This window comes from Hippichthys cyanospilos, chromosome 4, assembly GCF_059441005.1.
Source record: "Hippichthys cyanospilos isolate Australia breed blue-spotted pipefish chromosome 4, RoL_Hcya_1.0, whole genome shotgun sequence".
Classification (NCBI taxonomy): Eukaryota; Metazoa; Chordata; class Actinopteri; order Syngnathiformes; family Syngnathidae; genus Hippichthys; species Hippichthys cyanospilos.
The window spans coordinates 17,774,728-17,790,351 of NC_142372.1; the positions used below are offsets into that span (position 1 = coordinate 17,774,728).

At 41.0% G+C, this 15,624-nt stretch overlaps 1 protein-coding gene across 1 annotated transcript in view; it reads right to left on the reverse strand.

The window, feature by feature from the left end:
- Positions 1-12,585, reverse strand: part of phlpp2 (PH domain and leucine rich repeat protein phosphatase 2) — a 31,530-nt gene extending 18,945 nt beyond the window's left edge. The window contains exons 1-3 of the mRNA XM_088413267.1: positions 12,279-12,585; positions 9,309-9,589; positions 6,126-6,259 (exon numbers count right to left, since the gene is read on the reverse strand). Coding sequence (XP_088269393.1) covers positions 6,126-6,259; positions 9,309-9,589; positions 12,279-12,431 — 568 coding nt within the window. The 5' untranslated portion in view covers positions 12,432-12,585. The remainder of the gene's footprint in view (positions 1-6,125; positions 6,260-9,308; positions 9,590-12,278) is intronic.
- Between the last annotated feature and the right edge of the window lie 3,039 nt (positions 12,586-15,624).

Below are 15,624 nucleotides of genomic sequence, written 5' to 3' on the forward strand. Positions count from 1 at the left end.
CAAAGTAGTTCCTAAAATATAAGAGTTCCAATGAAGAAAGCCACAACCCTTTTTGCAGAAAATGTCCAAAGTAGGCACGCTGTATCTTGCAAACCCTTCCTCTGGTTGACCAAAAATGTTAAATTTAGTGTTATGCCATCATTATAAACAACTACATCAAGTTTAATTAAAGTTCAAATCGGCTTGGTTACAATTTTCTGATGTTTTGGGGTGATGGAATGATCCCCTTGACAATGACAATGTTAACAGTTTTGCCTCAATACATCAAATACCTCAAAAACATAAAATATGTACTTTGGCTCAACAAAAGTTGGGAAACACTGGTCATAATTACAGCTACAGAGAGGCGCATAGGATACATGATATTCACACCATGCTTGCTTCTTGCGTGATCCTATCAACACATCTGAAAATCATTAGTTGTCTTACACAACATGTCCAAAGCGTAAAGAGCCAACTTCTCTAAAACAACCGTTGGCCCCTAAGGTCTGTGATGTTATTAGGTGCTATGGAGACAGGCTTGTTGTCCAACTCAAAGTCCAGTCTGAGCTAGTAAATCTCCAAGCGCCTGCTCCGTGCGTGCAAATAAAGTTTGCTCCGTGGGGGTTAAAGTGGGTTAAACGTGGATGGATTTTGCACAAGGCTGTTTTCAAAGCGTATGCCGTGTCGCATGAGCGAGCGCGATGACAGATGGGGACCGGCAGACTAATTGTCACCCTGTGCGATACGCCCTCCGAACCGCGGGGAAGGAGTTAGGAAAAGTGACACATCGGAGGCGACCGCGGCCTTCGCTCGGTGGGAGAGTCGTTGACATGTGACTTCACGCGGCAAGCGGCGAGGCTCGGGCAAGGTTAAAACATGATGTCCAATTATTACAAGGGGAGGTGGATGCATTAGCCGCAACAGGGCGGAGGACTACAACGCCATTAAACTTGAGGTTGACACAACAGGAAAACCGCCGTTTCATACCCCATGCATTTTGCGGTTAATCATTCACATCTATGCTTTGTAGGTTTTTTTTTTTTTTTTTTTTTTTTTTAAGAGGAACTCAAGCCAAATAAATTCTTTGCAACATGTTGTATGTGACCCCATTGAAATGTTCATGCATGAGGAATTGAGCAGATGAATCCCCTTGTTTTTATCCATCTCAGGGGAATGCTGTTTTGGCCTTAGAACGCCCTCTGTCATCCACCAAAAGTGATGCTAAAATGCCCTCGAGCTTGCATTGTGAACGTCACAGCTCACCTGATTTCTGGGTTTGGTTTTAGTAAAAAGGCGTATACATATTCAAATTTTCTGAGTATGACACTATTGTTGCTAGAGCCCCACTCCTGAGACACTTTCAGCTGAAGCTAAAGTCCTAGATTTACCAAGCCGGTGTCAGGAGTCAGGAAGGGTCCGGGCGTCGTTACGAGCCATCTGATTAGTTTTAGAAAGCAACGTTGCGCTGTTGACGGGGCGTTGGGGTGGGGTGGTGGCATTATCGGTGGATTCAACATGCTGAAGCGGCGACGGACTGTCGTGACATTTAATCGTTCTGATTGACTGTTAGCTACTGAAAAGTGCTAAGAACGGGAAGTGATGAACGCAGATGAAAAGTAAGCGAGGGAAAGCCTGGACAGTTTCTCTCATTTTGCACATCGTTTCGACGTACAATGTCTATCTCTGGACGGAAAGGCAAAGATTGACAATTTCAGCATTACACAATACTCTGTCAAGAGCGTGAGTTTGCGTCGTGTGCGAGTTCACGATTTTATATCCCGCCCCATAAAGAGTGTTCGGGTTGGCTTTTTCAAATAAAGACGAATAGTGACTACAGCTGCCAATGGCATGAAAAGGTATTACTTCTCACGCATGCATAGAAGGTATCGCTGTCTGTCTGTTACGGTGTAATTTCTGTCATTTTTCAAGTGTGATATGCTGACGGTTGAGATGACATCATAGGTGTGAATCAGGTGTGTTTGAGAGAGAAGCATTCAAAAACACGAAGGATATCAGCCCCGAGGACTCAAGTTTGAAACCTGTGATCTCGGCGAAATCCGACTGAAGCAAAATGCAGTCAAAAATAACAGTTTGCGACTCTTCGCTGCATGTGAAGCGATGTAGCACCGCGCATCTACCGATACACTGCAATGGAGAAACTATAACTGCAACAGGTTTTGAGGCTCCACATCCACTGTTGTTTTTCCAATGAACCACAAAAACCATGGCGTGATTGTCGAGGAAGATGCGGAGCGTGTATATTTTGAGAAGCTGTTGGCAGTAATTAATTGCCTCATGTACAGTATTAATGAACCGTCAGACTTTTGCCCATATGGTGTACCAAAAAATGAGCAAAGTACAATTAAGACCTTGCGAAGGACGCGGCACTCATCCTCCCTTAACAAAGACTGCGCACTCACTGTGCTGAATCTTGTCCTGCCCTCCATCTGCATGATATTTATACCTTTCAAATCTTTTTTTAAATTGCACAATGGATTATTTCAAGGCTAGTGAAAAGCACATAAAAGTCAGACTCAGAATAGCAAACTCTTCAGCTGGGACTGAACAAGTCGGGGGTGACAATCACATGCCTCATTTCGCTTGGACTTTGTTGGTCTTTCATCTTTAAACTGAACTTAAGTCATCTTTCCAATCCAATATTTTAGAGCAGGGTGGTCAAGTGCGGTCCTTGAGAGACACAATTTAGACGGTTTGGATTTTTCCCCACAATCAACACACCTTACTCAAATGATCAGGTCATGCGCAAGGTTTGCAGAGGTCTGATAACCATCCTGATTTAAATAAGGCGTGTTGGTTGAGGGGAAACATTGAAAACAGGATGAATTGTGGCTCTCGAGGACTGGACTTGACCACCCCTATTATTGAGCATTTCAAAATGTCTGCAAACAATCAGCCCAATGACACAAATGGGTGTGGCAGAAAAAGAATAGACTGCCACTGGCCTGAGCTGAAAGGAGGGTTTTGGGGCTTCAGGTCAAATCAGAGCCCAGGAAGTAGTGCTCACTTTCAACTACTGTTTCTGTACTTCAATATAAAGTTAAAAATGTATATCCACCTTTTGCTTGGTAGTATTTGTTCATATTACAGTCATCGAGTGGTCACTTAATACCATAGTTTATCGTGTGTCTGCCTCACAGTCTAGATTCCGGATTTGAATGTCATCTCAATGTCTCCAGCTTCCTCACACATTTCTAAAACAGAGATTCATTGAAACCCATAATTGTTCGTTGGAGTGTGTGAATAGTGAGTGTGACTTCCATTGTTTATTTCTCTTTTGACAAATGTTCTGTTTGTACGTTTTGATGGTCTGTGTTGAAATAGATCATGTTAGACGGTTTATAATTACTGTGATGAATGAATGAAATTAGCGGACATTAGGGGTGCATGATCATCCTGGTGCTTCAATGAACAATGGTTCATTTTCTTTTGTTCTACGTCAGTTTTGCAATAAGCGCCATCTGAGCACAAAAAGTGTGTGAGCAGGAGCTTTCCTTTCGTTTTTATAAACAGTACAGGCCAGCGGTATGACACACCTTTTCATTCAATACCTCAGTGATGGCCATTTGTTTTTCTTACTGTAGTTTTTTTTTTTTTAATTAGAGTTGTCCATTAGATGGATTTTAACAATTGTCCAATAGGGCTGTTGGCTGTCTGCTAAGCTGACTTGTGCACAACACAACTGATGGTCCCAACCCGAATATAAAAAGCAAGAAAATCCACATTAACCCTGATAAGGCAGACTGGTGAAAAAAAAAAAAAAAATCAGATGACTACCACTTGAGCCCCTTTGAGAAAATGTCAAGACTGTGCAAGGCAGTAATCAGCGCAAAGGGTGGCCATTTTGAAGACACTAGACCAGGGGTGGCCAAGTTCGGTCCTCAAGAGCCACAATCCAGCCTGTTTTCATTGTGTCTCTTCAACTAACACACCTGATTCAAATGATTAGCTCATTAGCATGCTTTGCACAATCCTGATAACGACGCTGATTTGACTCAGGTGTGTTGGTTGAAGAGATACATTGAAAACAGTCTGGATTGTGGCTCTTGAGGACCGAACTTGGCCACCCCTGCACTAGACTATGAAACATGGTTTCAGTTATTTCACCTTTTTTGTCAAGTACATACCTCTAAATGAGTTCATTCACGGTTTTGACGCTGTCAGTGAGAAATAAAGAAAATGCATTGAATTAGAAGGTGTGTCAGCCGATCTTGTACTGTATTTCAAAATATAAGCTTCAATAAGTTTAAATGTATTTACATCATGTGGTGGGGAAAAAAATCTTAAACAGTTTTTTTTTATAAGGTCTCTATATTGCAAATCGTGGCTGGGTCTGAACGAATCTCCTTTGATGATTAGTGGTTCACTATAATTATGAAAATAGTAAAATGAATGAATTCCATCCGTACACAAGTGGGTCAAAGTAATAAGAACAAATAAGTACGCTCTGGGGTGTCAGAAATACTGTATGTGACTTATTAAACGCCAACACTTTGATCAGGAGCCAAATCAATAAATTTATGTGCTGCTATCTCACCTCTCCCACATGACTCATTGCGGGACAGCAGCGGTGGGTCTCAACCGCGCGGCTCGAACAGGAACACAACCCAAGCAGACCGACGCCAGAAATGACAGCCGGCCGCGTCCCAGCTCCCTGCAGCTGTGTAGATGAGGCTGACCCACACAACTGCTGGCCCACTGCTCCCCTGCCTTTGTTTTCTCTCACTGGATTTTGATGAAGTCAGCATTAAGCCATCATTATTGTTTGTTTTCATCTCATCGGAGAACCCCAGCAGGAGCACGCGGGGGAGGCTCAACATAACGTTCTTCATAAAATAAGATGACCATGATGGGAGGAAGTAAGGAGATTTGCAAAACATCCCATTTAATAAAAACATATGGTGACATATTGAGCTATTATCCTCTAGAGAAAAGCTCATTTTCATACAGTGAAACCTTCAGATAAGAGTGACCTAATTTATAAGCTTTTCAAGATGCGAGTCTTAAAAATACATTTGATTTTTGATTTTTTTTTACATTGTTCTCTTAAAGCTGGAACAGACAATTCAACATTACTGTAATGCTAGAAGAAACAAAATTGGATGGATGGAAAATACTACAAGAGCACAGAGTAGAGAAGAGACTCCACTAATGGCTGGCTGAACAATTGTGATTTGCAGTTGCGTCACATTATAAATATTAAAAATAAAGAAAAAAAAATCAACAAGGTACATTCTCTTCTATTCCATTCATACATCAAAACTGACAATAAACATCATTATGGCGGCTCTTCGTTGAAATGCATGGGGGCAATTATGCATGTTGTGTCTGATGCTACAAAGATAAATTTAATTTTGTATTACTTTGTATTAAAAAAATTAAGTTACACTGACTCGGCAGTAGTAGAATCTCATGTATCTAAATAGGTGCACATGTAAAAATATAAGGGAATTTATTTTGGTTCCGTACACAAAAATTCTATAATGGTTTGAACAAAATACAGCAAGGCTTTGAAGACTTGCACCAAGGCTGAATTGTTAAGAAAGGTAAGTTGCTCTCTTTTTTTCCCTCTTGACAGAGGTAACAAAATCATTTTATGAATATGATAAAGCTCAAGTATACCCAAACCCAGCAGGTGGCTTCACAGGATGCATGGCAGCTTGATAAGAGAAAAAAAAAACAAAAAAAACTTCAATAATCTAAGTTCAGCAATAACGTCAAAATAGATGTGGCTCATTTTTGCATGATTTGTTTGTCTCCTCATTGCCAGTCACAAGGAAACGTGGCCCAAAAGGGACAGAATAATAATAATAAAAAAAATCGATACTAATAAGATAGCCTAAATAAGGTCTAAACAGCATCCGATGAACGTCCAGAACTACACAGGCCACGTCAATAGGCACTATTGCACATTTGAACAAGATCCAATGCAAGAATAAAGTGAAGGATTAAGCCTTTCTAACAATAACAACGCCAAAGCACGCCAGAAGGGTGTGATTCCATTCTACCTTTACTTGGCTGGCCCAGACCCCACCATCAGAGAAACGCCACCGCTCTCATGAGCAGGAAATGAAGATGGATGATGATGACGGGGATGACGACGGGACCCGCGGGTCGATACTCACCGCTGTAGAAGCGGATCAAGCAGCTGAGGTCTGAATTGGCAGCCTCTTGCTGTACTCGCACCGGGTCGGTGTAGCCCATACCGGCCAGATAGTCGTAAAGCATCTGGAGAGGACGCTCGGTAGGCTCCAGCCTCCTGCAGCGCCAGACAAGCATGAAGCAGGACGACAACAGGAAACGTAAATACAATTAGCATGCAGGGAGAATTTGGGGAGCTATTATTAAGACAGTTGGTGAGCTTAATATCTCACATTAAGCAGCATGCTGCTGTTTCATAGGAGAGGGGAAATGAGTTTATTTTCATTGTCTCATGTTTTTCATTGGAAATAGAGCAATATTTGCACAAGTGCAAAGCTGCTGTATAAAAAAAAAAAAACATTCAACATTCGCCCCCACCCGGCATCAGCCAAGCAAGGGTTGGCAAAAACATGCAATGGAAATGGCAATTTTTGCAATTGCAAAAAATCTGTATTGTTCTATGTGAAATTTAACTGACACTTTACATTTATATTTACAAAATGCATGTTGATATTTCATCTCCACTCTCGTGAAATACATTTATAGTGTTCCCTTGTTTTTCACAGTTATTGGGGACTGGAAAACCTAAATATGAAAAGTGTGTAATAAAACCTTGCCTACTTTGTGTGCCTTTCTTCCCAGTGCCAAGTGATTCCGACTAGTACTGAGAGTGAACAAGCATGTGTCTCTTTTAGGCAAAAACTTTATTTGCTTTATTTACATGATACAAAATAGAATGCGCCGGCACCTCCCCGAGTCTCTGCAGCCGCGATCCTTCCATGCCACTATGCTAAACTTCTTAAAGGGCCAGGTTTAACCTGTGATCATTCCTGTTACCATGGTCAGGGGACCCAGGAGATTCTCTCTCCAGAGCTCAAGTTGCCCTCGGGTGTTATGGTTGTCGCCCGTAGCTGAAAAAACAAGATAACTGGAAGGCAAAACTCACACCGCCGCAGTTGTTTTATTTGAATTAATTTTATTTTATTTTAGACGCCGCTTCAACACACGCACATCACTTGTCTTCTTACCCCGTCTGACGCATATGCCTCCCTGTTCAGCCCTGCCTCTCTCTCCTTCACACGCACATCTACACGCACAGCTCGCCTGTAACAATTATGAAGAGGAGTGGCTTGTTGCCAGAACTTGCCATTGTGAATTTCTTTGGCCCAAAAGGCCATTGTATCGTGCCACGACTTTGTTGGTGTAAAATGGCGAGCAGTGGTTTAGTTTTAAGCAAAAGTGCCTTTACTTGTGGCTGAACGAGACCGAATATTAACAGGCTGTTAAAATGAAGGTACATGGGGTTGATGCTGCTGTTAACCAGTGATGTTAAAGTGTTGTTATCACTGCATCAACTGTATTATCAATTCCTGACAGTCGACATATATATTTTGAAAAAAATTGTGAAGCACTGAAGCCGCAAAAAGTGAAACGCAGAGTGGTGAGGGAACACTGTATATGATTGACGTGTATATTAAGTTATATTCAGTTTTATAGTATAGTTTGATTTTTTTTCTTAATATTCATGCCATAAAATACTAGATACATACGAACCAAAAACAAAAACTATCATTTTGCCAAAGGAAGAAAATATAGAGTGAAATATAAAAACTCTAAACATCCCTGTTCATAAATTGTGATGGATTACACAAAAATTAGTTATCAAAGATTTGCCAAAGTTAATGTGACCAACAACCTGTTCATATCAATTGTTTTTTTTGTTTGTTTGCAAGAGGATGTAAAAACTACAATAGTTTCACAAGTGTACACACACTTTTATAAATGGGGATGTGGCTGACCAAAGACACAAGTGTGTATCGCTCCTATTTAACATGAGTTTCTGGATGTAGCAACATCCCATTCATTTTTAAATCTATTGCATTTAATGTCATATGAATGATGGGGAAAAAAATAACTTGACTGGTCTATTTTAAACCTGGAATTTTAGCTGGCTGTACAGACTTAATCCATTGCATTTGTTTAATAAAGAGGCTAAACTCAATCAATCACAAAAACGATTATAATATTTAATAAATATATCCCTCCAGCAGTGTCTATCTAAACTGCATGCTACTATCTTTCTAAAAATAGAATGTATGATGAAGCCGGAAGACTTAATATTGTTTCCAGTGATGCTAACCAAACTTACCGGGGTGGTGCGGCTCAAAAATGACATAATGCTGCAGCTTTAATTCCCCAACAAGAAGGTTCTGGTAAAAGTGTGATTTTTTTCGAAGAAGACATGCATATTAAATTCAGTTGAAGAGTGAGATTTGTCCGAACATTTTATAGCCCTCAAAATTGACACGAAGTCGTGGTCTTGCACCCTGTACATATAAAATGAAGATGGATGAGGCTACTGACCTCAATGTATTACTCAGGGTGTTTTAATAGGGCACTTGTCCTAGTGTGTCCTCTCTGCCTCTCTTTAGGGTGGAGGCGATCGAGAATTCTGGGAGTCTCCTTTCTGGAAAACGTTTTGGGCATGACCGAAAGGGTGGAAACCGGAGATTGGCCTGGAACAGGCCGGTTGGCGTTGGCCTGTCATGTCTGCCCAGGACACACTTTGAGAAGCCCCAGAATTAGAACAATGGGCCAGGATGGGTGGATGCCCTCCATTTACCAGCGACAGTTACCAGGTGTCTTGATAAAGATCTTTTTGATAATGATCATTTTTTGGGTCAAACTAGACAAAGGATAAATATTTATTTCATACCCTCTTGTCAGTCCCTTTTGCAAGAGAACCAATTTTCACTTGCAGCAGCACTTCTTCCCAGAGCCGCCATATGAAAACCATCGTTTGGGGCATGCATCATCAACCAACCCTCAAAAGGCATTTCAAAAATCTAGTTTACTACTTTTCCCAGACTTGAAAACCAGTTCTCCACAGAAAGCACTAAGAGAGCATCTATGATGAAAAGGAAATCGTGAAGTATGAATCGCAGAAGGAATACAGCTGAAATTCAATTCGAGTAATATCCTGGTTTTAAATCTCGGGAATTTCTGTTATTAATTTTAAATGGATCCAGTCTTACTGGTGGGCAGAGAGGACATTTAAGTGCATCAGCGCAGGACTATAAAGTGGAGCCACTCAGGCAACGTTGAAGGAGCCTGTAAATAAAGAAATAGCAGCACGACAATATGTCTCAAGCTAAACATGTATTTACCTGAGCAGATCTCCATGCAGTTGAACAAAGAGGCCCTGGCCATCCCTCTGGGCGCACATCTCCTCCACTGTGGTGCTGGTGGAGCAAAGCACCATCTGCAGGTCTGGCTGTGGAGTGGAGGAGGCCTGGGGTCCCGAAGCAGGCAACTGGGGGTCCACCGTGCCGCCGTAGAGACACACGCACCCGCGCTGGGTGTCGCTCTTCAGCCAGTCGCGTTCCCGGGATCCAAATCTGCTCTTTCTCGTCATGCAGCCGCGACTCCCTACTCGCTTCATATTGCGCTATACAGACAATGACACACACACAATAACATTATGACATAACAGTTATGACATTTATTCAAATAGAATGTAAAAAAAAGAAAGAAAAAATGCTTTAATTCAATGAACATTGGAGACAGCTGAGGTGACTCCTTTGTGATGCTTAATGATGCTCTTTGCTGAGAGTAAAAAAAGTTTAGTGTTTTGTAGTTTTACAGTTATTTGTTTGTTGCTTCACAATTTGTGTACAAATATGAATTACCTCAAGGTATTGAGTTGAGTTGTGAATGGTTGTTTGTCTCTGTGTGCCCTGCGATTGGCTGACAACCAGCCCAGGGTGCCCCCTGCCTACTACCCGAAGATGGCTGTGATAGGTGCCAGCGACCCTAGTGAGGATAAGCGGCTATAGAAGATGGATGGAGTTCTATAAACTTTTTTTTTATTTTGGTCCATGAAAACATATTCACACATGAAAAATGGCAAGCAGCGCTAAAATGTTTGGAGTCCTGCCTTTATTTAAAATTGTGTGTCTGTGCATGTATGTGTGTGAGCACTGCTAATTTGAGTGAGTAATTTATTCTTTGAAGCATTGCTAAGAAATCTATGTAAAGCACTTGTTGTGAGGGTTATATGGAACAAAACATGACCAATTTTACTAATACAACAGCAATCCATATGCATCATCGCTTTTGAGATAGCACATCACTTCACCATCTGAAGTGACTATATATATATATATATATATATATATATATATATATATATATATATATATATATATATATATATATATATATATATATATATATATATATATAGAGAGAGAGAGAGAGAGAGAGAGAGAGAGAGAGAGAGAGAGAGAGAGAGAGAGAGAGAGAGAGAGAGATTTTGGTTGCAAGCAACTCTACACTTATATTTATTCATTAGTCTCCAAGACCTTAATCTAACAGTCTTCATTTAAATCACATCTCAACACTAAAATGTCAGCATTAGTTCAGTAAAGCTGCCCCGTGACTGTGCACTCGTAAACACAAAAAACAACGTGCTGCTACTGGCGTTTGTCAAGACCGCGCCTTGACCTCTCCTAGTTGCAATATTCATTGACAAGGCTGTCAAGGTACCAGTCACATGATTGGTTGGCTGACCTATGTGGATCACATTTGTCTTGTTGGTAGATCATTGAACCTGATTCGCATTCGATTTTGAGGATGATCAGACAAATAATGACTTTTTAGAAAGCTAAACATTCTTTTTAAATTTACCTTAATTAACTGAGGGATGTGATGAATCTATATACATGCATCTCAAAAATCTACGAAGTAATGTGATGTTCCTAATGGTTCAATTTTAAGTACATTGTTTAATGTATGCATGCCTCGCTTGGCAGTGTCATTAGGAAGCATCGAGTGAATTTTGACAGATACAGTACGCTGAAGATACACAGCTGTGCATCTTTGTGTTTACCGATAATGCAAGCTTCTTTGACACCGTATCTGGGACCTTGAATCCTGGATGACAGAGAACTTTCTACAGCATAACCAGGGCAAGAAAGTTTTATCTCTAATCCTGAGGCATCTCAAATTGCATTTTTTGGAATGAAAAACTCAGTTGATTGATCAGTTATGCTGCTCCTTCTGGTGTGTGTGTGTGTGTGTGTGTGTGTGTGTGTGTGTGTGTGTGTGTGTGTGTGTGTGTGTGTGTGTGTGTGTCATGGCCACCTGGACAGGATAATAAAGATACTGTATATTGATATATTATGAATAGAGATGGAGAAGGGAATCACAGTTGCTCACTAAGATACAGTGATAGGAGTCATTTTTCCCCATTGAAAAAAATATACACTTGTATTGTTATATTCTCTGTTTTCATGTGTTGCTCCACCATTTGTGTTAGTAAAAAAGCCTATCCCAGCTGTTTTGGGGTAGAATTATCCCCTGAACTGTTTGCCAGCCAATCACAGGATACACACAGACAAACAACCACTAATACTCACAATCACACTTAAATCACTCCCTAGTCACTCATGCCACCATACCAAAATATTCCCTCAATATCCCTTTTGAGCTTACAAAGTGATGTCATTCACTGAATGATGTCACTGGCCACAACATTAGGTACACTTCATCAATGCAAAAAGAATAAACATGTTTGTACGAAAAATAAATAAAATAAAGATTAGTTTTGATTGACATGCTTTAATACTATTGTATTATGATATGCGTATAATCATGGTTTTATTACTGTGGTTGTTATGTGCCGTGTGCTGCATCACAATGTAAAGTCTCCCTAATATTTTGGTACCCTGACTACAGCCACAATTCTGAGCACGTTAATGAAAGAATGGAAAATTAAAATTCTCTGACAATGTCCATCAAAACAGCATTAATTTTGTGGCACCGCAATATAAAATGCGTTCCTAATAAAGTGGCCAGTACGTGGCTATCCGGTCTTTAAATCAACCTGAGATGATTGTGCACGATGCCCGCAATTCTTGATGGGCTCGATGTGAACGATCCACGGATAAATCACAATACTCTAATCATCATTACTCCCCTGGTCGCGGATACAGAGATGGGAGCGTGTTACATAATGTTACGAGTATCCCATGCACTTTGCCCTGTCATGTAAAGAAGACGCCTTGCAACGGATTTCATGTTGAAGCGCCCACCAAGTACACAACCAAAGGTAGATAGTTGCAAATATCACCTGCCTTTAGCACTCGTATCCCGGCTGGGGCGGCGGAAGCTTCGGTGCGGCAACCGCGACCTCCGGGGTGGATGAGCCCGGCTCGGTGGAGCACCGTGTCCGGCTGCCTGTCGATGCAAGCCCCGCTGCTGTTGTCGGGCTGGTCCTCCATCGCCATGGGTGCTCGCTATCCGCGGAGACCGCTCGGGCTCGAGTGGCGAGGTGTTGTTGGGGATGATGATGATGATGATGGCGGGAGGCGGCCGATTCCCACGGGGAGGCGCACACGGAACCGGAGCGCCATAGTCAGCGAGCCCCCCCGGAGTCGACTGACGCCTAGCTGCATGCGGGAGGGCCTCCGCTCAATTAACATGAGGTGGGCGGGCCCCTGCTTCCACGTTATTCAGCTTCCACTGCCCCTTACGGAGGGAAAATGCACCCACGAACAAATGGAATTCCTCTGACCATTTGCTGGACGCTTAAAGAGATACTAAACTTATTTTAAAATGTTAATATTTTGTCTAAAATTAATGTGATAACTAAATTACGTGTCATGTAAATTATTACCTTCAAAAAACGTTTTCCACTCGATGTCGACTGAAAATGACATCACATGTGGCCAAAGCTTGGGTAACGACCAATCACAGCTCACCTCTTTTCAAGGTTTGGTCATGTGACTTCACAATCCGAGTCGCGATTGGCCGTTACTTTGAATAGATATGATGCCATTTCCAATCAACAGAAAGAGGCTAAATTTCTTAAAAGTATTAGATGGAGATGAAAGAAAAAAATCATTTATCAAATCAAGACTAGACAAAATATTAACTTTTGACGTACAAAAACAACAAAATAATTTTGGTGTCCCTTTGATATTCAGCATGTACATCCCCATAGTATCTACTACAATCTACGATAGCTAAATATGATAGTGAAAGGCCCCAGTGTAAAATGCTTTTCTTTTTGCCCGGACCACTTCCTTAAACTCAGTCCATGCATATATTAAATTACAAGCACGTTGTCATCCCACTTATTCCTCTTCATAACAAAAAGAAGCCACTCACAAAAAAAGTCAGCATTTTATGATGCTGCTCAAGTCGAAACTTCTTGCCGTGTCCGTCTGTGGCGGTGTCGCAGGGACTGTTCTGTCCACAGATACGGTACAAGAAAAACTCATAATCATTCTCTGAGGCCTGGAAGTTTGCTTTTGGCTTCTTGGAGAAGCGTGACGCTGCTGTAGGGACAATGCTTCTTTAGTGATGGAGCTAGCTAGCTGGCAAGCTACCCCTTGTGACTGACAGGTAATTTGTCAAATGATCAGCTTTTCCTCCTCTCATACCAGCCACTCAGCATAAATAACCCAAATTCTGGAAAATACGGGCCAGCTCAAATTCTTCCCCAAGGACGCCAGAGCTGTGTCCCCATGGTGGCAGGTGAAAATCTTAACTTGGCCACAGCTGTGTGAGTTGAGGAGCTTCATTTCAACAAAAGAAGTGCTTTGCTACCACAACGTGGTGGCATTGAGGTCTTTCAATTGCAAAACATAGTATTTTGCAGGCATCTTGATGCTAAGGAACAATGAGAACAAAGGCACTATATGCAAATGAGCAGTGGGGATTCTTTGCTCGTTTTATCCAAATACTGTACATATATTTGACCTCAATAGTGCTTCAATGCTGCGTGACATCAAGAAAAACAAACTTAGCTAGATTCACAGTATTTGCACTTTTTATTTGCTTTACCGTTTCTGCAACCCAAATGACAAGAATACACAGTATCAATTGAAAATATCCCATTTAATAGTTTACAACTTCTCATATTTAATCATATATCATACTTTCAGTCTGATAGTCACACTCACCTTTGAGCTGCGGACAGTTGGATTCAGTTCAACGCCTCAAACTTGATGGTGTGGGGCAAAGACTACAAGAGAAATGCTCATTCTGCTACAACAAACCAGATTTTGTTATACAGTTAAGGTAAGCATAATGGCTGTGCTTCATTCATCGCCATGTTTTAATCCGTATTGTATTGTGACCCCAGATGAACATAGTCTTGTTGTATATAAGTCCACAATAGGGTAGGTCAGATTGATAAATGGGGCTCATTGCATGAAAAACCAACAAACAAATTAAACTAAAAAAAAACAAACAAAAAAACCCTTGAGGGGTAAAGATTAGAAATGACATGTACATCAGCTTTCACATGCAACTCAGAAGCTGAAAACTTGCAGGGAAAAAAATAGGCAGAGAATCACACACATACACGCAGCTTGAAGGTCACATCACACGCCGATCGATCCGTTTGCTTCCTTCAAGTGTGTCCAAAGCATGTCAAAGCACTTGTTGAGTTAAATTTGCCAATTTGCACACGTAATCTAGCATGGATATGCATCACTAAAAACAACAGCCAAAGGGGAGCACGCGTCAAGAAAATAAATACCAGACAACACCAAAAAGAGTGGTCAAGCTGTACTGAGATTTTCCTTCCCACGCTGATTTGGGTTTTGCAAAGCTCCCCCTTGTGGCGTCGGGCATGTAAAACACGCTGACGTGCACAATTGAGGCAATTCAGTCGAGGTAAAAGGAAAGCATTTTTATTCCCATGTACAGGTCTCCCATATACTCGTACGCCCTTTATTCTCACTAATTGCACAGTGCGGTTCGATATTGTCTCAAGTGACAATGTGCAAGTCATTCCAGTGTGTAGACATGTCATAAAGAAAAAAATAAAATTCTAGCAAGACTAACATGTTATAGCCAGTCATCTAGAGTAGGGGTTCTCAAACCTTTGAGTCAGAGCCCTTTTAGAAGACAATTTTTTAAAGGACCTCCATTGCAAATGTTCGTGGAACCAAAACAAACAAACAAGAAAATCATTAAATCAAACATTAGTGTCCTTTTTATTCACTGCCTGATTCAATTTGACAAGAAGTATATTTGTCACTTTTCAGCTATATTGAAGTTTACAAAATTTCACCCCTCCTTATAACAAACGGGTCAATTTCCCCCAAACAGGCTGCGGCCAATTAATTAATCAAAAACAGCATTAGAAAATAAAACCCCGCTTTAGTTTATGAAGAGTTTATAAAGAGTCACTAATACTTTCACAAATTAATATAAAATCAAATGAAATTAACAAAACATTAATACCCCCAAAATTTTGCAGACCCCCTGCAGTCAGGCCAAGGACACCCAGGGGTCTGCGGACCCCACTTTGAGAACCACTGATCTGGAGCACAGAACTATGTATGCACTGCTTCATTCTTTGCTTTCTGTAAGTTGCCCTACTGATTGTGATACCAGTGAGATAAAACTGCACAAATTGGACCTGCAAACTACCAGTGAAGCAATAAATTTGAAGTATAATTATAA